The following is a 22,607-nucleotide window of genomic DNA, read 5'->3' as shown; positions in this document are numbered from 1 at the left end:
AGGGTGGGGCCTCACAAGTGGAATAGCTTAGGGCCTCTCTTCATCTAAATCTAAATCTGACCCACACTAAGTTAATAAATGGAGGGAGGAGGTGGGGGAAGAAATAATATATCTATTCTTTTTTTCCATTTTTTTTATTAATTTCCAAAATTTATAACAAACAAAATAAAAAAATTATAACAAACAAAAAAGATTACAATATAAAGAACGAACAAACAAACAAACAAACAAACATTTATCCTCACTGTTAAAATCCCAATTTTGTTATCATTGTTAAATGACTTCCTCAAATCCCCCTAGCTGAGTTTCCATATAGGTCATTGTAGCAGTTTTCCAATACTACTTTTAAGTAAAATTAACTTACCTTATTTTTCCTTCTATAACACGCAGATTTTTTCTTCTAAAAAGGAAGAGGAAATGTCTGTGCGTGTTATTGAGCGAATGTGTGGTCCCTGGAGCCAAATAGTGCAAGGGGAGGCAAAAAAAAAGCAGGCAAAAATCGCGCGTCTCCTAGAAGGGAAACCTGAAAAGAGGAAGCGGCTGCTTTCCTGCATTCTGCCTCAGGGTCTTACTACCCACCCACTTCTGTTTCCTTGCTGTGTTTGCTCAAATGGAACAAAGAGCAGGGAAAGCCCCTCCCCTCCAGGCAAGCAGAAGGGAAAGCTGAAAACATGCAGGAGGGAGAGAGAGAGAGAGAGAGAGCGCGCGAGAGCTGGCTGGCTTGGGTGGGTAGGTGAGGGAAAACTTTTGCCTTCCTTTCCTCCCTCCCGTTATACCCCTCTCCTGCATTCTTAGCCAGCTGCTTCTCTGCACACCCCTCTCCTGCTCCTTGTCCGTTCTGTGTTTTTCCTTCCCTCCCCACTTAAAATGTGGTTAAAAAGCATGGATCCACATGGATCCTCAGGATCTTTGCATTGGGTCACCCCAAATTCACCATCAGATCACATAGCATGTCCATGGCTACAGCCTGCCCCCCAAAAATCACGCACCCACTGTTGCCTGGGGCTGCAATGGTGCAAAAATGTGGTTAAAAAGCATGGATCCACATGGATCCTCAGGATCTTTGCATTGGGTCAGCCCAAATTCACCATCAGAGCACATAGCATGTCCATGGCTACAGCCTGCCCCCCAAAAATCACACACCCACTGTTGCCTGGGGCTGCAATGGTGCAAAAACATGGTTACAAACCATGGATCCACATGGATCCTCAGGATCTTTGCATTGGGTCAGCCCAAATTCACCATCAGAGCACATAGCATGTCCATGGCTACAGCCTGCCCCCCCCCCAAAATCACGCACCCACTGTTGCCTGGGGCTGCAATGGTGCAAAAACGTGGTTACAAACCATGGATGCACAGGGATTCTCAGGATTTTTGCATTGGGTCACCCCAAATTCACCATCAGATCTCATGTCTGTGGCCACAGCATGAAGCACAAAAATGATACATCCACTGTTTCATTCAGAATGTTTTTTCCCTTGTTTTCCTCCTCTAAAAACGATGTGCGTGTTATGGTCAGGTGCGTGTTATAGAGCGAAAAATACAGTAATCGATTAACATCTGTCTTTCTTTTCAAATTATCTTCTGTCCATAATGTTATACAATTTAACATGTTTAACTCCTAGGCCAATTTGGTACTTACAAGTAATTCTAGTTATATTATCTTCGAATATTTAGCTAAATGGTCCTTAAATTTCTTCCATTCTTCTTGGTACTCCTCCTCTTTCTGATCGCGGATTCTTCCAGTCTGGTCAGCCAGCTCCAAAAAGTCCATCATCTTCATCTGCCATCAGTGGCGTAGCGGGGGGGGGGGGCGGCGGGGGGGGCCAGCCGCACCGGGCACAACATCTGGGGGTTAGGGTTAGGGGGCGCAAATCCACGGGTTAGGGGGCGCAAATCCACGGGTTAGGGGGCGCAAATCCACGGGTTAGGGGGCACAAATCCATGGGTTAGGGGGCACAAATTACTTGCCTTGCCCCGGGTGCTGACAACCCACGCTACGCCACTGTCTGCCATTCCTCCTCTGTTGGTAATTCTTGGAAATAATATATCTATTCTTAAGCAAAGAGGATGTGTGGTGATTCTTTGGAAGCGCAGATCTCTTCTCAGTTGGAGCAAGAAGAACACAACAGACTTCTTATATTTAGGGGTCTTTTATACCCTTTTGGTAAAGGCATACCAATGGAGAAGGGACAGAGACCTTGAGATGAGCAGTTAGTTTTATCCTGCCTTTGAATTTATCTCAGAATTTCCTCCCTGCTTCTCACCTCACCCGTCTTGCTAATTAAGTGTTTGAATTAAAGCCATCCTGGTGGCCTCTGGCTGAACTGGCTATCCTTTGTTTGCTCTCTGGCAGTTAAATTTCCTTGTGTTGGCTGATGAGGCTGATTTCAGGCTTGCACCAAGCTCACAATGGAGAATATCATGCCATATTGAAGTTATAGCAATCTTTCTTACTTATGCTATGATCTACAGCACTTTAAACAACTTTTGGGGAAAGGAGAAATCTGGTTCTTTCAAAAGTAATTTTTTTTTTTTTTTAAATGCCTGGTACAGTTTCTAACTCTTTACTTTCCACACGGACAAACAGTATATATAAAATGCTGTTGTGGTTCGAGGACCCGATCCCCGCGTAATGGAATGAAAACACAAGGACACGTGATATAATGTTAATGGGCAAGAAAAGGCCACAACTTTATTGATTACAGCAAGTGAAAAGGTATTGGCTTAGGCATTGGATTACGTCAGCTGACTCCACCCCCTCAGAGAGGGGTGAGTCTAAAACAGGGGGGTTTATTCACCAGTAGGTGGAGCCTGTTGATGCTAATCCAACTATAAGCTCTCCCCTGATGTCACTGAGGGTCGTGCCATGGCCTCCCGCCAAGCAGGCATCGGACAGAATACATGACCGCCAGATTCTTTTAATGGAATACCCAAAAATTGAAGGCATAGGCGATGGCCACACCTAGCCCTTCGACACACCACAACACATTATTCCAATGCAGGAGGAGAGTCTTTAAGCCTTCCTTTCAAAGCAGTGTAAACGCTTGCCTATATTTTGGGGAAAACATTTACCTCAAATAATCAGTGCATGCTCCTTGTGGCTCCATGTGATATACTTGATTTCTGGCTTTAGTTTTGGCAATAAAAGGTAAAGGTACCCCTGACTGTAAGGTCCAGTCACAGACGACTCTGGGGTTGCGCGCTCATCTCGTTCTATAGGCTGAGGGAGCCGACGTTTGTCCGCAGACAGCTTCAGTGTCATGTGGCCAGCATGACTAGCTGCTTCTGGCAAACCAGAGCAGCGCACGGAAACCAGAGCAGCGCACGGTTTACCTTCCCGCTGGAGTGGTACCTATTTATCTACTTGCACTTTGATGTGCTTTCGAACTGCTAGGTGGGCAGGAGCTGGGACTGAACAACGGGAGCTCACCCCATCGCAGGGATTTGAACTGCCAACCTTCTGATCAGCAAGCCCTAGCTTCTGTGGTTTAGACCACAGCACCACCTGCGTCCCCAGTTTTGGCAATAGTAACACACAATTTTTGAGACATGTGTTGAGGGTTTCCACCAATTCCAAATAAGCAGTTACTGAGCCACAATACTAATTCTGGAGATTACAGAATAAGCTCAATCAAAGCAGGGAAGCCTTTTCAGTTAAAAAATTAAATATGAAAGGAGATTGGATGACCTATAGAGATTTGTTGAAAGAAGACAATAACATAATCAAAATCAGACCTTATGAAGAACTAAAACCTAGATTGTCAGGATGGATGGAATATCACTGTAATGGTTATAGGGGTTGCTCCTGCCTAGGTTGCCTGGTTAAACCTTTTCTGTCTGGACAGCCCTTCACTTCGTGGCTGTTTCAGTCGCTAGCAGAATCCGTCAGTGGGCGTTTCTTGAACCTCTTCCAGCAAAGAAGTTCTTTGACGCCAAGTCTCCGCCTACTCTCCCTGCGCAGAAGTCTTCTGCGCAGGGTGGGTGTGGGCAGCGGAGGACCCGTGCTCCCCCCCGCTGGTCTCCAGTGAAGAGTCCTGGAGCCCCCTCGCCGATTCCCCCATCTGCCCCCCTTTATCCCTGGTGTTACGCTGATTTTCTTCCCCAGCCAATGAGCTGCCTCTCTCCCTGCTGGGCCCTTCTCCAGCATCGCTTGGGAGCCTTGCCTCTGCCTCTGGCTCCGATGGCAGTTCCCTGACAATCACCAAATTAATGATCTATTCCTTAAAGATTTTTAAAAAAATATGGATTTAATCATAATAGATCAATACTGGAGACTGGTGTATTACAAGGTCATACAAAGATTTTGTCTAAAGTATATGAATTTTTGTTGGAATGGCATACAAAAGATGAAGAAATTAAGGAGGTCATGACTAAGTGGGAAATGGACCTAGGATATAATATCGAGTATGAGAAATGGACAACTATGGAATTTAGGAATAAAATTTACCGCATCCATGACCTTAAAAGAGAATTTGTTAAAAATGATTTATAAAAAGGTAAAGGTACCCCTGCCCGTACGGGCCAGTCTTGACAGACTCTGGGGTTGTGCGCCCATCTCACTTAAGAGGCCAAGGGCCAGCGCTGTCCGGAGACACTTCCGGGTCACGTGACCAGCGTGACATCGCTGCTCTGGCCAGAGCCAGAGCCAGAGCCAGAGCTAGAGCCGCACACGGAAACGCCGTTTACCTTCCCGCTGGTAAGCGGTCCCTATTTATCTACTTGCACCCGGAGGTGCTTTCGAACTGCTAGGTTGGCAGGCGCTGGGACCGAGCAGCGGGAGCGCACCCTGCCGCAGGGATTCGAACCGCCGACCTTTCGATCGGCAAGCCCTAGGCGCTGAGGCTTTAACCCACAGCGCCACCTGCGTCCCACAAAAATGATGTATAGGTGGTACTTAACACCCAACAAACTAGCAAAGATGTACAAAATGAAAAAAAGGAACTGCTGGAAATGCACTGTAAAAGAGGGAAATTTTCTCCACATGTGGTGGTTGTGTGACAAGGGGAAGACTTTTTGGGATAGTGTGTATAGTGAGTTAAAAAAGATATTTAGGTACACTTTTTATAAAAAGCTGGAGGCATTTTTGCTAGGTGGTTGGAGAGGACATTAAAAAGGAAGATCAGAAATTCTTCCTGTATGCCACAACAGCAGGAAGAGTACTCCTCGCACAGAGATGGAAACAACAGGATATTCCGACAATTGAAGAATGGCAACAGAAAGTATTGGAGTATGCGGAAATAGCAAGGCTAACAGGAAGAATCTGACAGCAGGACGATGAGAAATTCCAAAAAGAATGGTCTAAATTTATGGTATACTTAGAGAAAACTGTACATAAATAAAGACACTCACAGGACTGAAATAAAACTCATAACATTTATTGTATACATTTGGTTAGACCACAGGATGTAATGCTGTAATATAATAAGGAATGTATGTCTAAAGTATAATACAAAAATTATTAAGAAATTATAGATATTTATAGAACGTATATATAGTAATTACGCTTAAGTAAGAGCAATGTAGAGATGCTAGAAGAGGGGTGGAGGGAAGTTAATTTGGGTAAGATATAGATTGAAAGGAGAATAATATTGTTAAGCTGTATTGTGTTTAAGATATTTGGAAAAAATTAATAAAAATTATTGGGGAAAAGAAAAAAACGAAGCAGGGAAAGCAATGCTAAAATGAACCATCATTGATACCTATAACTTTCTCTTAGCTGCTGAATGGAGCATGGCTATGGTTGGCTTCTCAATTCAGCTGAAACGATTAAAGCTTTTGGAAGAAGATTTCATGATGGGGCTTAAATCTGAGTATACTGAAAAACACAAGCCACAGAACGATGGCAGGGTCCCAGGAGAAGCTACTGTGTTTTGGTTTTCCTGCCACATTTCCAACAACAAAATAAACAGCATTTGACAGCAATGAATGTGAAGACTGCCATGCAACCGATCACGAAGGCAAGGACGTCTAGGCTGTGATACTGGTACCAGGTCAAGTGATGGGCAGCTGCTCTCAAGTGCTTGGCATCTTTCTGGCGCATAAGAAACTCAATCCAAAAGACAGTGCGGTCCAGTGGCTTTATTGGTTGGTCATGGTGGATCTGTGACAGTCTCATTGCATTTTCCTTATATCTGGAGGAAGATAGAGAAACAAGAACAAATCAGTATAGAGCCAGAACTCAAAAGATGGCAGTCTTTAAATAATAATAATAATAATAATAATAATAATAATAATAATTTTATTATTGATACCCTGCCCATCTGGCTGGATTTCCCCAGCCTCTCTGAGTGGCTCTCAACAAAACACTAAAAACAGAATAAAACTTCAAACATTAAAAACTTCCCTAAACAGGGCTGCCTTCAGATGTCTTCTTCAGAAGAGAGTTTGCGATTGACTCACGTGGCGTTGAGAATGACAGCCTTCACGGCATCCACTAAATCTTCGGCTTCCATTGTCTGGATGTCCAGCCCTACAGCCATCCCCTTTGCCTTCATGTGCTCAATGTTGTCAGGCTGGTCAGCAAAAATGGGAATCCCCACTGTGGGAACACCATGGTAAATAGCTTCATAAATCCCATTGATCCCACCATGTGTTATGAAGGCTTTGGTCTTGGGGTGTCCTGGAAGGAGAAGATGAGACTCTGTTGACTATGGGATGTGACAAGTAGGTTATTAGCATTGATTTTTAGCAGCAGTGCCCAGCATAGTCCAACTGTCAGGCAATCTCTGGAGATTGCAGTTCACTATACATAGTGTTATGTAGTGAAGTTTCACCCTGGGCCAGCAGGGGGATACTGTAGATAGTTTTCACTCAGGTCTGTAGATAGTTTTCACTCAGGTCCACGTCAGTTATTTTAGGAGGGAAACTCTGGGTTGTTGTTGCTACAATGTTGACAGCCGGCTGCCTATAAAAGCAGGCCGGCTGAGCTATTTGCTGTTCAGTTCTGTCCAGCTTACAAGTAAAGAGCTGCTCTGTCGTCTGCTATGTTCGCCCACAACTTAACACTGGCGATGAAGGTGGGATAGATGGACATCAGAGCACAGCCAGATGCAGCCACCTCTGAGCAGAGCTGAATCACTGAGCTGAATCACAGAGCGAAATCACTGAGCGAAATCACTGGACAGAACCAATTCAGAGCTGACTGTTCTGGCTAGAGCACGGTGTTCCATCCATCGCCCTTCACGCCGGCATCGGAATCATGGCTTCACTTGTGCCTCTACCGCCGTTTGCGCCAGCCTCTGAATCATGGGACTCCTACCTCGCTCGGTTCGACTGCTACCTCCAAGCCAACGAGCTGACAGCAGTATCAAAGGATCGGAAGCGGGGCCTATTCCTCAGCCTCTATGGGCCTGAGGTGTTTGAGACGGCGCAAGCATTGGTTGCGCCTGAAGCAGTCCAGGCAACACCATGGGACACGATCCAAGAGAAGCTCTGCAACCACTACGCACCAAAGCCGTCCAAGATTGCTGCCCGCCATGCTTTCTACCACCGGAACCAGGCAGAGGGGGAGTCAATCAACAACTACACCACCGCCCTGCGACAGGCTGCAATGCACTGCGAGTTCCGAGACTTAGATGATGCCCTGATGGATCGAATCGCCTGCGGGGTCCGGGACATCCATCTGCAACGGCGTCTCCTCGCCAAGCCAGACCTCACGCTACAGAAAGCCATTGAGGAGGCTGTGGCCTCAGAAGCTGCTGAACGCTCCGCCCAGCAGATCCGCAAGTCCAGCAGCCCGCGTCTTGCTAGGAAGCCAGTTCCAGTGCATCATGAAGAGGCCAGCAGTGATGAGGCATCCTCCAGTGAAGACGATGACGTGCACCAGACAAAGCGGGAGCGCAGGAAGTTCCAACAGAAGTCCAAGGGCCAACCGGAATGTGCCGGCTGTGGAGGCAACCATTCCCGTGCCAAGTGTCGATTCAGAGACGCCATCTGTAGGAAGTGTTCCAGAAGGGGCCACATCGCTAAGGTCTGCCGATCGGCTCCGTCTAACACCCCCCCTTCACCGACTCACAAGTCCAAGTCTTCACTCCAGTCTGCCAAGGAAAGCTGTTTCGCTCTCACCAACTGCCGCTGCCCGTCTGGAACCACAATTGGCCAAACCGACTCGCCCACGCGACGCAAGCTGAACGTCACGATGCTCATTGAAGGAGCTCCATGTGACATGGAGATCGACACCGGGTCTGCCCTGTCCATCGTGTCTTGGAGCACCATCAAAAGACTGGTACCCAGAGTGTCCAAAAGGCAACTCGACTCTCACCGCGTACACCTGAGAGACTACCAGGGAAATGACATTCCCGTGGTAGGCGTTGGCCGGTTCCGGATCGCCTTCAAGGATTTTTCGGGCCTGCTCCGGTTGGTGGTGGTCGAAGGTCAGCGGCCAAGCCTCCTAGGGCTAGACTGGTTTGATGCCCTCGGCCTGGAAGTCACTGGCATCAACTGCATCTCTAACGCAGAGACTGAGGGTCTGGTCAAAGACTTTGCCGAGGTTTTTGACGGCACCTTGGGGCAATATACAGGTACGCCCATCTCCTTTAGCCTTGATCCACAAGTCGCCCCCATCAAGCTAAAGCCACGCCGGGTTCCCTTTGCTCTCAAGGCTAAGGTGGACGAACAACTGAACAAGCTGATCGCCCAAGGAGTTTTGGAGCCGGTTGATCACGCCAAGTGGGAAACCCCCATCGTCACGCCTGTCAAGCCAGACGGGTCAGTGAGAATCTGCGCTGACTACAAGTGCACGATCAACAAGGCACTTCAGCAGCACACTTATCCGGTTCCTGTTGTCCAACACCTGCTGCATTCCCTGGGTGAGGGTAAGGTCTTCGCTAAGCTGGACCTTGCCCAAGCCTATCAACAACTGCCCGTCGATGATGCCACTGCTGAAGCCCAGACGATTGTCACCCACCGAGGGGCATTCCGTTGCCGCCGGTTGCAGTTCGGGGTGAGTGTGGCTCCTGGCATCTTCCAAAGCCTTATGGAGCGTCTCCTGCAAGGGCTTCCGGGCGTGGTACCATATGTTGATGACGTCTTGGTGTCCGCAGACTCACACCAGCAGCTGTTCGAGCGCCTCCGTGCCGTGCTGACCAGGTTCCAAGAGGCCGGGCTCAAGGTAAAGAGGGAGAAGTGCCAGATCGCCGTTCCACAGGTAGAGTTCCTGGGCTATCTTATCGATGCCTCCGGCCTTCACCCGACCACATCCAAGATCTGCGCTATCCAGCAGGCTCCCATCCCAAAGAACAAGACGGAGTTGCAGGCATTCCTGGGGCTGCTGAACTTTTATAACATGTTCCTGCCCCACAAAGCCACAGTGGCTGAGCCTCTTCACTGACTCCTTAGCACAAAGACGCCTTGGGCCTGGGGTCATCGGGAGATGGCGGCCTTCAACGTGGTCGCGGCTGTCTGCTGTGGGGAGACCACGTCGTGATTCCCCAGGGACTCCGTCAGCGCGTCCTGGAGGCTCTGCACGTTGGCCACCCGGGAATTGTCAAAATGAAGGCGTTGGCTCGGTGTTACATCTGGTGGCCTAATATGGATGATGCCATCACTGCCTGGGTGTCCGCCTGTCAAGCGTGCCAAGAGTCGAGGCCTGCACCACCGGCAAGTAAGGGACACACCTGGGAGACACCAAAGACACCCTGGTCGAGGGTGCACATCAATCTGGCTGGCCCCTTTCACGGCCGGACCTTTATGGTAGTGGTGGGCGCCTATTCCAAATGGCTGGAGGTGGCCCTGATGCCCTCCACCACTACCGAGGCCGTCATCCGTGTCCTGCAAGGCCTGTTTGCGACGTATGGGTGTCCTGATGTCCTTGTCTCCGACAACGGACCGCAGTTCACGACAGGCACTTTTGAGTGGTATCTTTTGGGACTGGGCATCCGCCATGCCCTAACGGCACCTTTTCATCCATCCAGCAACGGGCAAGCAGAGAGAATGGTGCGCTCGGCAAAAGAGGCACTGGCGCGCCTGGACCAGGGAGACTGGCACGAGCGGGTCGCCGAATACTTGTTCGTGCAACACATCACCCCTCATGCGGCCACACGGCGGAGTCCTGCTGAACTGCTTATGGGCCGCCGCCTCAGGTCACCGCTCGACCGGCTGCACCCGGACTTTGCCGTGGCTGAACCCCCAGGTTGTGCCAACGCGCCACGGTCATTTGTTCCAGGAAACCAGGTCTTTGCCCGGAACTATGTGGGGGACATTCCTTGGGTGCCAGCCACAGTAGTGGGAGTCACTGGACCTCACTCGTACCAGGTGGCACTCGAAGACGGACGCTTGTGGCGCCGGCACATAGACCAGCTTAGGCGCAGGGTTGGGGACTTGGACACTACCGTGGTGCCCCCAACTGCGCTTGTGGCTCCAGAAGAGACACTTACAGATGGCGAGGCTCCACCTACACCTCCCTCGCAAACTGCCAGCGTGGAGCCGAACCAAGCCACTTCAGAGGGTCTGCCAGACTTACCACAGACTCAGACCACTCCACTTGCGGAGGCTCCACCCACAGCAGCGGACCCAGGGGATTTGGTTTCAATGCCACCTAGGGTCGCACCACAGCCTCAGCAAGAACTGTGTGGCCCTCCGGACTTGGCTACCAGTCCCCGGCGGTCTGGCAGAGTTTCCAAGCGCCCAACTTATTTAAAGGACTATGTTGTTGGACATGTATCACTGTTGGTTTAAGTATAGGAAATGTAACCGATATGCTTTTGTGCCTAATTGAACCATTACGTGTAGTGCTGTATATAAGGAAACCATTACAATTGTAACTAACGTCTTATCTCGGTGGGGAGGGGTGTTATGTAGTGAAGTTCTCACCCTGGGCCAGCAGGGGGATACTGTAGATAGTTTTCACTCAGGTCTGTAGATAGTTTTCACTCAGGTCCACGTCAGTTATTTTAGGCAGGAAACTCTGGGTTGTTGTTGCTACAATGTTTGCTGTTCAGTTCTGTCCAGCTTACAAGTAAAGAGCTGCTCTCAAGAAATCGCTGTGTCGTCTGCTATGTTCGCCCACAACTTAACACATAGTAATGTTTCTAGAACTCAACGCTGACCCTGGCCAAGCACACAACAACAGCAGCTTTGTGAAACAGAGAGAGTTTGCAGTCCTTGGTGTCCTGAATAGTTGAAAACACGAAGTACCAAAAATTTAGCACTGTCTGGGGCCTTGGCTTTCCTTGGGGTGTACCCCAGCTGTTTCCCCTGCCTCTTTGCCCTTTCCCTCAAGGATTCCAAGAAATTGCACCCAAGAGAAGCTGGCCTACTCTAGCAGAAACAGGAGAGGGGGGAAGTATGGGAAACAGTTGTGGTATGAAGAATAATAGTTTGATCTAGAACTCTACAAATTGGTGATGGCAGGAGGCCTGGAGAAGGACTAGAAGCAAACAGCAGAGACAGTTTATATCTTATATTGTGCGGTCAGGGGGAGGTCAACCAGCATCCATTCTGGATAATGGTCTGCTTCTATTATTGGTCAGGAGAAGCACAACCAAAGAGCTTCTTCCAACAGCTTGCACCAGACAAGGAGTCAGGTCAAACCGGAAAGCCGTAGGTGAGAGAGGAATGTGCAGAAGCCTATAATGTGCATCCTTGACCATTTAGAAAGGAAACGTTGAGATTCTCCCCATTCAAACGTTTCTTTGGATCTATGGTGTGTTGTCAATGCATAAGCAAACCACAGTTCTTTTCTGTGTTTTGTAAATGTCCTTTTTCAGGCTACAGTGGGGGTCAGCAAGGTTTACCTTACATGGGCCACTTCACTCCAGCGGAGATCCCTTCGTGGGCTAGATCACCTGCCTGCCCATGATTCCTGGCACCTGCGTCTGCACAGACACGATTTCCGGCATCTAAATCTGCACAGATGCAGTTTCCGGCGCCGCGAAAGTGGTTGGCTTGGTTCAGGGGTGGCTCACGGGCCGGTTAAACGACCCCCATAGGCCTTAGGTTGCCAACCCCTGGGCTACAGCATGTGTGCGCTCACCATTTTCCAGTTTGCATCTTCCCTTCTTCCCTGCCCAACACACACATTGCCATTTCTGTGATTAATTTTGAAAATGATCCAAGCTCAGCAATCAAACAGGCAGAACAGAATACAAGGGGCAGGGTGAAGCTACTGATTAGGAATGGAATAAATGAAGGGGAAGATGCTCATTGCTAGCACTATCCAGGGCTGTCAGTGAGTGAGGAAAGTGAGGATGGAGGAGATATTTCCTAGGAATTGGCAGAACGCTGCAATGAAGCCAAAGGTGCAATGAAACATGACGTCTCTCTTACCCAGAAGATCATTTTGTGGTATCCATTCATAAAGCCTGGTGTTAGCTCCTAAGGTTTCTGGCCGTTTCCCTTTGTGGCGCCAAATAATCTGGATCGGGGGGGGGGGGGAGGAAAAACTGTTATCTGTAGCTCAGATTGCAAAGAAAACTAGACTGGCTCACAGGCCGTCTACTCATTTTGCTTGGCTTTTAAACAGGACCATGTTGATTCTGAAAGCTTCTCCAATAACTGTTGGCCCATCTGTTTTCTAATATGGCTCATCAACACTAACTGCTGAACCACCTTCTTTAGTGACAGTAAAATGATCGTGCACCATATTTCTGGAGTACATCTGAGCCTATAACATATTATGAGTTTGTGGGCGCTAGACATCTGTAAATCCCTGGATCCAGCAAGTGTTTGAATTTAATCAAGCCTATTTGTGTGATGTGACCAGGAAGGAAAGCAGCAAGCTGCAGAGAGAGAGGGGGGGGGAGGGAGGGAGGGAGGGAGAGGGAGAGAGATGTTGGATGTCTGCTTGAATCCAAAGCTGCAGCTATGGGAGAAAGAAGACCCACTAGGGGTGTTCATGCTGTGAACCCCTCCATTGCAGGCTTTGGTTGTATATATGCATAAATAAACCATATATCCTGAAGACGCCACAGTCTCCATTGTGCCTCATTTCCAAAAGGAAACACAGACCCTGGGTCTGGAAAGCTACAGGAAAGAGAAGCTGCTGAATTGCAACTTATCACCAAACTTAAAACCATGGAGAGACCTGGTCTGAACAAAGACATTGGATTCTTATCTCATTATACATGACAAAGCCATTTTTCACCTTCTCACCCCTTGCTTTTTCCTGTAAGACCTATTGCAGTCGTTAAGAGTCGTCAACAGGCTCATCACAGCTATCTGCCAATCACCCATTCCCACCACCCTTCTGAGTAATACCCCTCCCCACCTTCTCACTATATAGAAGGGTCTGGAAACTTCTGTTTCAGTGTATCTGAAGAAGTGTGCATGCACACGAAAGCTCAAGAACTAACTTAGTTGGTCTTTAAGGTGCTACTGGAAGGAATTTTTTTTGTTTTGACCATGGCAGACCAACACGGCTACCTATCTGTAGATGAAAACTACAGAGTGGAAGGAAAGGAGGACATTTTTCTGCCTCCCCACTCTCAGCTACTCTCTGAAGACTGGAGCAGAGACCCTCTTAAGAATATATGGGGCGTGGGCAGCGGAAGGACTAGACCATGTGAAAAATGAACATAATATTTTAGCTGCAATTCATTCATTTTCAGCTTTGTATTCTTGTTATTAAAAAAAAGCATGCCTAGACATTCCGTTGTTGCACCCATAACATTTAGCTCCTAGCTTTCAAATCTCAGTTTCTAACACTGCTCACACTGCTGAGAGATTGGGGTGACGGGCAACATTAAGACAGTAGGCAACTAAGCAATAGGGCATTTATACTTACGAAGATATACAAGGTGCAAAATTAAATCCGAGCGGCACAATTAAAATGGATTTGGCACTCTTGAACAACAAACCTGCTTCCCCAAAATTGGACTTTTTGTGGTAAGGAAAGTGGCAGGAAAATGCCCTGGAAAGTGTGGGGTAACCATTTCTTGATGCAACATCCTATAACTTTCCTACAAACATACTGTAGTCCCCCTGAAAACCTTGTGCAAATAAAACAGGATGAATGCTCAGCAAATAGGTCATCTGAAAACAACCCAAGACACTGCTGTTCAGAATTCTCATAATCTACAAAAATAAAAAGTATAGTGAATACTTATCTACTTTTAAAACTCTCATTTTGATCTTATTTCTTCCTTTTCTTTATCTTCTTCTTGTTCTTTTCTTTTATATTTTACCTTTCATTTCTTTTCTTTATTGTGGATATTGTTTTGTAGAGGTGTAAATAATTGTAAATATGAGAAGAGGTAAAATCTTTTCTAACTTTCTCTTGGTTACATGTATTTTCCTTTGTATTTTTTTTCTAATTTGTACTCAATAAATAATTAAATAAAATTTAAAAAATAAAATAAAAAGTGATGATGTTTAAGTACGGGTAGATTTTAAGGAAAACAAATGTGGAAAGTGTTCCCTTATCATGGCAGGCATAAGGAAATGAGGGCAGCATTTTCACAAATCCGGTACTGTATACAACTGCATTTTTAACCAAATGACATGAACACTGACCTTCTGTGGAAGTTGGCTGAGTGCTGATGCAAACATGTTACTCCTTTCATCTGTTAAGCTTGCAACAAGAGAGCCCAGAGAAAACACCACAATGCCATGTTCCCCTGAACTCTGGACAAATTCTTCCATTTCCTGTTGAGAGATAAAAGCCATCTTTATAAACAAACAAACAAACAACATTTCTCCATGCTTTTAAACCTAATGCACGAGTAAAGGTAAAGGTAAAGGGACCCCTGACCATGAGGTCCAGTCGTGACCAACTCTGGGGTTGCGGTGCTCATCTCGCTTTATTGGCCGAGGGAGCCAGCGTACAGCTTCCGGGTCATGTGGCCAGCATGACTAAGCCACTTCTGGCGAACTAGAGCAGCACACGGAAACACCGTTTACCTTCCCGCCGGAGCGGTACCTATTTATCTACTTGGACTTTGACGTGCTTTCGAACTGCTAGGTTGGCAGGAGCAGGGACGGAGCAACGGGAGCTCACCTCGTCGTGGGGATTTGAACCGCCGACCTTCTGACTGGCAAGTCCTAGGCTCTGTAGCAATGTTTAAAGGCGTGCTGGCTTGTAACAGGGAAGGTGGTCTTTAAAGTCCAGTTTTCAAACTACTGTATGTTTCAGGCTCCTCAGAAGGAGCTTCCAATGGCAACTACTGGCCTTTAGGACTGGAGAGGTGGGGTGCAGGACAGACAACAAGCAGAACGACAGGTCACATCAGTTGGAGACACTGTTTCCCCACTTTTTCTACTGCACCTTTACCTTTAAGCTTGTAGCCCATCCAGAAAGCACTCCACACCCCTCCCTACATAAACATGGGACACAATCCATGTGTCTTCACGAGCTTCGTTGGAATGAACAGCTGTTACAATGAGTAGACTGTGTGTTCCACACGTCAGATGTGCTCTTCTCCCTTTCTGCCACTAAGAATGTTGCCCCAAACCCACCCCATAGTAAGGCTGCTGCAGTGGTGACTCAGCTGGGGCCTGAGCACCAGAAGTAAGATGGTGTGCAGCCGCAATGGGTGGTGCGCTGTGTCAGAAGCTGCAGTACATGGTGGTGCATGGAGGCAGCTGCAGTGCTCAATGTCGGGAATTCAAGCCCATATCAGGAGAAACTGGCAACTCTCCCAGGCACCCGGCATGAATGCCTGTTGACCTCCCTGGCTGCATTCCCCAGCAAGTGCAGGCAAGGTCTCAATAGGCGATTCTTCTCAAACGTGAGAAGAACACACCCCTCTTTCCTGCCCCCCCCCGGCAGGGGAAAGAGATAGACAGAAACGTATTTACATGTCTTTATTTCTGTCTTTGCAGCATTACAAAAAACGTGACTGCCCTCTTCAAACTCCAGCAGTGTTGTGACAAACACTTCTGGACAGGAACAAACGGAAGAGCTCATATTACACTCTGAGCTAATTCCGGTGCTTCGCACTGTGAATTGACTGTCCCTCTGATTCCCACGGGCAGTCCCAACATTCCCATCATGTTTACTTTTCAAGCTAGCACTTTGCAGCAGCATTGCATCCATATCGTAACATACTCCCCCATATGAATCAATGTGCGCTGCGAACATAGCTTGATCCAGAGAAGAAAACAAACAGTTGTTATACATATAACAATCCCCTGTTGTTTCAGTTCCACCCTTGGAACTACCCGCCACTGGTTTCCCCAGTGTACCTCTCTGGTTGTCTGACTTCCAAGGAACGAGTGCATCTGCATTATCTTGGCTAGGGAATGTAGTGTTACGCTTAGCAACTCCCTGTTGTGTCTTTGTCTCTGACTTAGACACAGCTTCAACCTGTCTTGAGTTGTCAACAATAGTAACACATGCAACAGCTGAGTTAGCAAACTCTTTTGAATACCTCTTGGGTGGTACACCCTTTGTAACTCTCTCAGACCTGCGTATGAGGTGCTGATCCTCTCTGCTCACTGGTTCAGTCTCAGGACTCTTTGGAGAACCAGTTCCAATAGTAAACAGTGGTTCATCCTTCACCTGTGAAGGTCTAGCCATTATGTGATATTTCCTCTCAATGACTGCGTCAACTGAGCTCTTAGAGCTATCACTGTCACTCTCAGTACCACTGTAATCAGTAAAATCATCATCATCATCTGAATTGTCCTCAGTGGGAAATGTGTGAACAATTACTCTCTCCTGTTCAGGAGCGCTCTCTAGAAATTTTGTGAGAATCACCTGACCAGATTCAGACAAAATTACTCTGTAGAGACCCTTTTCATAACCCACAAAAATGCCTCTGGCATTCTCTACTCCACCTGGAGCATCAGTCAAGACATGAGAGCCAAAAACCTTAAAATGGGCTACAGAAGGTTTTCTGTGGAATAGCTTTTCAAAAGGAGAACATCCTAAACCTTTTGAAACCTTTCTCAACCAAGAGTAACAAAAACACAATAACGATTCCTCCCAAAACTCATGTGGCAAATGTGAACTCAGCAATTGCGCCTTCATCCCATTTTGCAATTCTTTGTTCACTTGCACACAGACACTTTTGTTCCATGCTCCTGCAGAAACAGCAACCTTGTGCCTTATGCCTTCCTTATCCAGGAACTCCTGAAAATCCTGTAAAAGAAAAACTGGCTTTTCATCTGTGAAAAGACAATCAATGTTAGCATCATGAACAAGTCTTAACCTTGTCACAAACTCTTTAAACCTTTCTAAGGCTTCTTGTGGTTTCTGCAATATGTATACCCACACATAATGAGTGAAATAATCCACACACACAAGATAATATCTTGCATTGCCTCTAGATGGTGCTAGAGGACCAATCACATCAGCATACACTCGCTGAAATGCACTGTTAACTTTGGTCGCCTTCTGGACGTTCTTCGTTATACCTGTAAGACAAATCATGTTAGATTCAGATGCATTACAATTTATGCAATCACTTTGATCAAAAGTCAACAAATACAGTCCATCTTTCTCTTTGGCAGAAAGATACAGCTCTCCATCTTTGTAGATTTTGCAGCTTTCTCTATCATAGGACAAAGTCAGTCCTTTCTTTGTGATCTGCGAAACACTCAGCAGATTGAACTTTAAATCAGGAACCAAATACACATTGTTAATAGTCAAGTTCAGACTTTCAAGATACCCAGTTCCAAACCCGGTCGCTTCCAGCTCCTGGCCATTGGCCTGTTTTACAATGAAGCTTTGCTTCTTAAACGTTGAAAACAGTCCTTGGCGTGACGTCATGTGTTGCGTGCAACCAGTGTCCAAAACAAAAGCGTTTTCCACTCCTGGTGTGGCTTTTAGTGACATCAAACCCTTTGCAGGTTTCATCTGGGACTTGGTACAACTTTTGCCTGACGCCTCAGGCTTTGCAGAGCTCCCCTTAGCTCCTTTCTGTTGACGTGGCTTCTTACAATTCCGCTGAAGATGCCCAGTCTGTCCACAATTGAAACAACGGACAACGTTTAAAGCAACAGCCTGTTCTTCACTTGCAGCATCAGTGGGGGCGCTACTCCGAGCCTCACTCCCCCTGTCAGCAACATCCGTTGCAGCAAGAACAGGAACAGCAACAGCAGCAACAGTTCCTTCACTCCCCCTTTTGGGGTCAAAGCTCTCCTCAGCTTTCGATAAGCTTTCAAGAATTTGGCCAGCGTCATCTTGGCTCTCCCCTTCTGGGGTAGTCAACCTTCGGCTCTCGCTTCTCACTCCAGCTTCACAAGCTTTTCGGAGCTTCTGAGAGAACAAAGCCATCTCAATCTCAAGCCTCAGCTCTCACTCTCGAGCCTGTAAAATTCCAATAGCTGGCTGTTTACTCTTTGCACCTGGCAGCTAAACGCAGGCTGCTTTGGACGTCCCTCCAAGAGCAGTGAGATAGCAGACAAACAAACGTTTTTCTAGCCTCTTACACTGTCAGGCGTGTTGGCTAGTAACTTTCCACTTTCTTTTCAAGCTAACTATCTTCGAAGTAGCTGAAAAGACTGAAGTCTCGTTGCTTAGCAACTGGACATTCCCAAGTTTGAGCAGCAAACCGTTATCAGTCCCAGGAATGTGAAGAATGTGGCTGTCTCTCAGTGCTGGTTTTCTATCCAAAAAGCAGCTTTTGTGAACCAGAGAAGAATCAATCTGCGTTCACTCTTTTAGCTCATAAATCAGCATACCTTGGGGGTTCCGTTGCTCCTTGCTTATCAGCAAAAACGTCTGCTTCGGTGTACAGCCGTTCGTTGTAGCCTCCATCCGCACGCTACCACAAACTCCTTTATCTCCTTGCAGAGGATGAATACGATCCATCAACCTCTTTAGCTGCTTTCATGGATCGATGTCATCGGCTCCGTGCTACCAGATGTCAGGAATTCAAGCCCATATCAGGAGAAACTGGCAACTCTCCCAGGCACCCGACATGATTCCCTGTTGACCTCCCTGGCTGCATTCCCCAGCAAGTGCAGGCAAGGTCTCAATAGGCGATTCTTCTCAAACGTGAGAAGAACACACCCCTCTTTCCTGCCCCCCCCCCGGCAGGGGAAAGAGATAGACAGAAACGTATTTACATGTCTTTATTTCTGTCTTTGCAGCATTACAAAAAACGTGACTGCTCTCTTCAAACTCCAGCAGTGTTGTGACAAACACTTCCTGGACAGGAACAAACGGAAGAGCTCATATTACACTCTGAGCTAATTCCGGTGCTTCGCACTGTGAATTGACTGTGTTTCCCACGGGCAGTCCCAACATTCCCATCATGTTTACTTTTCAAGCTAGCACTTTGCAGCAGCATTGCATCCATATCGTAACACTCAATGCCCGGTGGCCTCCGTAGCGCATGCACTGTGTCATCACAATGGTGCTCCATGCCGTGATGTCATTGCCTCATGTCACATTTCTGGGAATGTTTAGGGATGCGGGGGAGGATATATTGTCTAAGATATCCTATCCCAACTTGTCTTTACAAGTTCAACAAAATCAGCAGTTAACATTTCCCCTTTTTAAACACACGCACAGCAGAAAGCTTGCCCAGACTTGTTAGAGTCACTGTAAATATTTCCTGGTATTTTCCCCGTTTAATCCCTCCTAAAATAAGATGCTACCCAGTCTTCTGTAAAGTATAAAATGTTTACTCACAAGTAATCATCTGTTCACACAGAGATACCTAGAAGGCAGACTTAAAAGGTTAGAACATAGTTTAAATGTGGTGACTATCTCCTTATGGGCCTGGAGCCAAGGGTGCATCTTAGTAGTGTTCTTGTTAAGATGGCATCGATAGAGACAAGACAGACAAGATGGTCGCCAGCCTGTGATTCTGGTTCATTCTACTACAAGAGAGGCCACGCCCATCTCAAGTTACACATAGAAAGTTTCATCTCAGTCCTGGAAAGCAGGAAGTTCCGACTGGAGGACTGAGACAACCTTCATGTCTACTCTAGCCATGTTGTGTTTGACTGCACCTGATTCTTACATCCCACAACATTATGACGTCATTACGGTGTGGTGCCGTGCGAACCAATGTTGGGCACCCACAGTGTGGGGCCCAAGTGGGCACCTCTGTAAACTAAGTTGACCTTGCCACTTCTTTATCATGCCACCACACGCCCTCCCCTTCCCTGGAGGTGCTTTGAACAAGATCCAGGCATGGTTATCATGCACAAGTGAAGGTCAAGAGAGAGAATTACCTCTGGCAAAGGCTTGGCTGGCTGACAGTGCAGACCCCCCACAAATTCAAAATTTGGTAGGAAAGGCAGCGGGAATTCAAAGTCCCAGTAGGTGCGGATCAACCAGATATCTGCTTTCCCTATCACTTCACAACGAGTTGTGGGTCTCCCTGATGAATGAGGAAGAGAAACAGAGTTATTTCACAAATGCAAAGGATTTGGCAAACTTGTTTCTAGAAATATTGAAAGCTAGTTTGCACATTACATTTCAAATGAACACCTAAAGATTTGAACAATAGTTGGGGACAAAGCTGTGCTTGAAAAAATACATGTACACTTATTCATTAGGAACTAAGATGGGCGGTGGCTCCTTGATGGATATTCTTTCAGAGGAAAATCCATGTTTGATATTTTTTGAAAGAACCCTTAGCTCTGAAGTCAGCATTGGTAGCTGAATATGAATCAGAACTAGTAAGGCCAGCCTTCCCCAACCTGATGCTTCCAGTTGCTGGATGGAGCTAATGGAAGTTGTAGCCCAAAATATCTGGAGCACAAAAGTGGGCAGGGCAGCAACTGGGGGAGGAGACCATGTATTCATGCTCCTTCCTCCCCAACTTCAGCACACACACATTCAGACAAATGTCTGAAAAGGGCTATTAAGATCCCAGGGATGGTGGAGTGAAAGCTTCGGACAGGATGTATAGATCTCAGGACCTTCTAGGTCCAAAGAGTTGTTGCTAACAACTCTTGGCACCAATTGGTGCCAAAGAAGGATAGAACTTTTTTTTTGTATGCTACAACAGCAGCAAGAATACTCATCGCAAAGTACTGGAAGACACAGGATTTACCCACTCTGGAAGAATGGCAGACGAAGGTGATGGATTATATGGAACTGGCAGAAATGACTGGCAGAATCCGAGACCAGGGAGAAGAGTCGTCGGAAGAAGATTGGAAGAAATTTAAAGACTATTTACAGAAAAATTGCAAAATTAAGGAATGTTAGAAGGATGTCGGATAGAAATTAAGTGGTTTCCAGCTGTAATGCTTTAAGAGAAATATGGAAAAAAAGAATTTAGAAATAGGTTAAAATTTATTAATAAGGATTTGCTGAACTAATAATTTGAATTGGAATACAAAAAAGGGAGCTTTGAGGAGGTCTTGGAAATAAGTTAATGAAAAATAAGTAAATGGAAATGTTATCTGTTTTTTTAATTATTTTTATTTTTGTATTTTTGTTATTATTTTTCTGTTTTTTTTTACTTTTTGACTTTTATTGTATTATTATTGAAAATTTTAATAAATATTCTTGGGGGGGGGGGAAACAAAGAGTTGTTGCTAAGGCACTGGAACCTCTTGTTACTGAGTTGTGTATACAACACAAGGGCAAACACCATTTGCAGAAGCTTTCAATTCCTCCATTGAAATATACTCAGAGTTGCAAAGTGATTTCATGCTCTTTATCCAGCTCATAGTGGTGAGGAGGAATGAATGTCCCCTCAAAGTATCTGCTTTATATACATTATTTACACAATGGGCTGCACATGATTGGCTAATTCCGGAATTCTACTGTAAGCCAATCAGGTTGTGGATTCACTTCAATCTGGAGCATGATTGGGTGGTTCCTGCCAACCAATCATACTGCTGCATTGTTCTAGGACCAATCAGACTGCTGCATTCTGAATCCTATTGTTCTAGGACCAATCAGACTGCTGCATTCTGAATCCTATTGTTCTAGGACCAATCAGACTGCTGCATTCTGAATCCTATTGTTCTAGGACCAATCAGACTGCTGCAGTTTGGATCCTATTTGACTCAGTACATAACATCCATCTTCCTTGTGTCTCTTTCTACGTTACCGATCCGCATATTTTGTACAAATTATTTGGTTGGTTGAATGGCATCGCAAAATTCAGGAAGCTGCAAGTATGTGTCTCCGTGTGTGCGCTATTTAAGGAAATAACTTAAGGAAATAGCTATTTAAGGAAATAATAAGGGCCTTTTCAGTGACGGCTCCGACCTGCTGGAATGCTCCGTCCCATGAGACTATGGCCCTGCAGGACTTGATCTCCTGTAAGACAGCGCTATTATGCCTGGCCTTCAATTTGAATTAGCCTGATACTTTTTTCCCTTTTCCCTTTTCTCTTCTATGAAGAAACCCTTTCTGGGACCCCACATTTAAATTCTTCCCTGGTCCTCTTGCTGGCCCTAGTAGGACCAACTTGGCCAGTTAGCCCTGGTGATCATTTTGATGTCTACTGACTGGGTTCCCCCCCCCTCAAAAAAAAATGACCCCTGAATTTTCAAATGTTATTGATACTGATGCTGCATTTTATGTTGTATTTTATGTTGTTTTAAAATCACATTTTAATCAATTTGCTGTTAGCCTCCAAACTGGGAAGGGCAGGGTATAAATAAAAAATTATTATACTTATTATTATTAAATGCAATTTAGGAAGGTTCACATAATATTGCAAACCAAACAAAGTTTCTTCCCAAACCCCAGAAGAACACATCAGTAAATAAAGCAGCACAAAAGAATGCTGGTGGAGCAATAGCTACAA

At 46.3% G+C, this 22,607-nt stretch overlaps 1 protein-coding gene and 1 long non-coding RNA gene across 3 annotated transcripts in view; one reads left to right on the top strand and one right to left on the bottom strand.

Moving 5' to 3' along the window:
- The first annotated feature begins 677 nt into the window (after nt 1–677).
- On the top strand, nt 678–1,291 carry LOC307201137. Its single transcript, XR_013832576.1, has 2 exons — nt 678–952; nt 1,121–1,291. It is a non-coding gene; the product is annotated as an uncharacterized lncRNA (long non-coding RNA).
- A 4,386-nt stretch (nt 1,292–5,677) lies between these two features.
- Nucleotides 5,678–22,607, bottom strand: part of LOC307200772 (UDP-glucuronosyltransferase 2A2-like) — a 29,656-nt gene continuing 12,726 nt past the window's right edge. For both annotated transcript variants that reach the window (XM_079949680.1, XM_079949681.1), the window contains 5 exons: nt 20,068–20,216; nt 14,452–14,583; nt 12,268–12,355; nt 6,403–6,622; nt 5,678–6,134 (listed from right to left, as the gene is read on the bottom strand). In XM_079949680.1, the coding sequence (XP_079805806.1) occupies nt 5,864–6,134; nt 6,403–6,622; nt 12,268–12,355; nt 14,452–14,583; nt 20,068–20,216 (860 nt within the window). In that variant the 3' untranslated portion in view covers nt 5,678–5,863. The remainder of the gene's footprint in view (nt 6,135–6,402; nt 6,623–12,267; nt 12,356–14,451; nt 14,584–20,067; nt 20,217–22,607) is intronic.

The sequence above is a fragment of the Podarcis cretensis genome, assembly GCF_951804945.1.
Source record: "Podarcis cretensis genome assembly, chromosome: 13".
Taxonomy (NCBI): Eukaryota; Metazoa; Chordata; class Lepidosauria; order Squamata; family Lacertidae; genus Podarcis; species Podarcis cretensis.
Note: the sequence above shows the minus strand (reverse complement) of the source record. Positions and strands in the feature narration are given on the sequence as shown.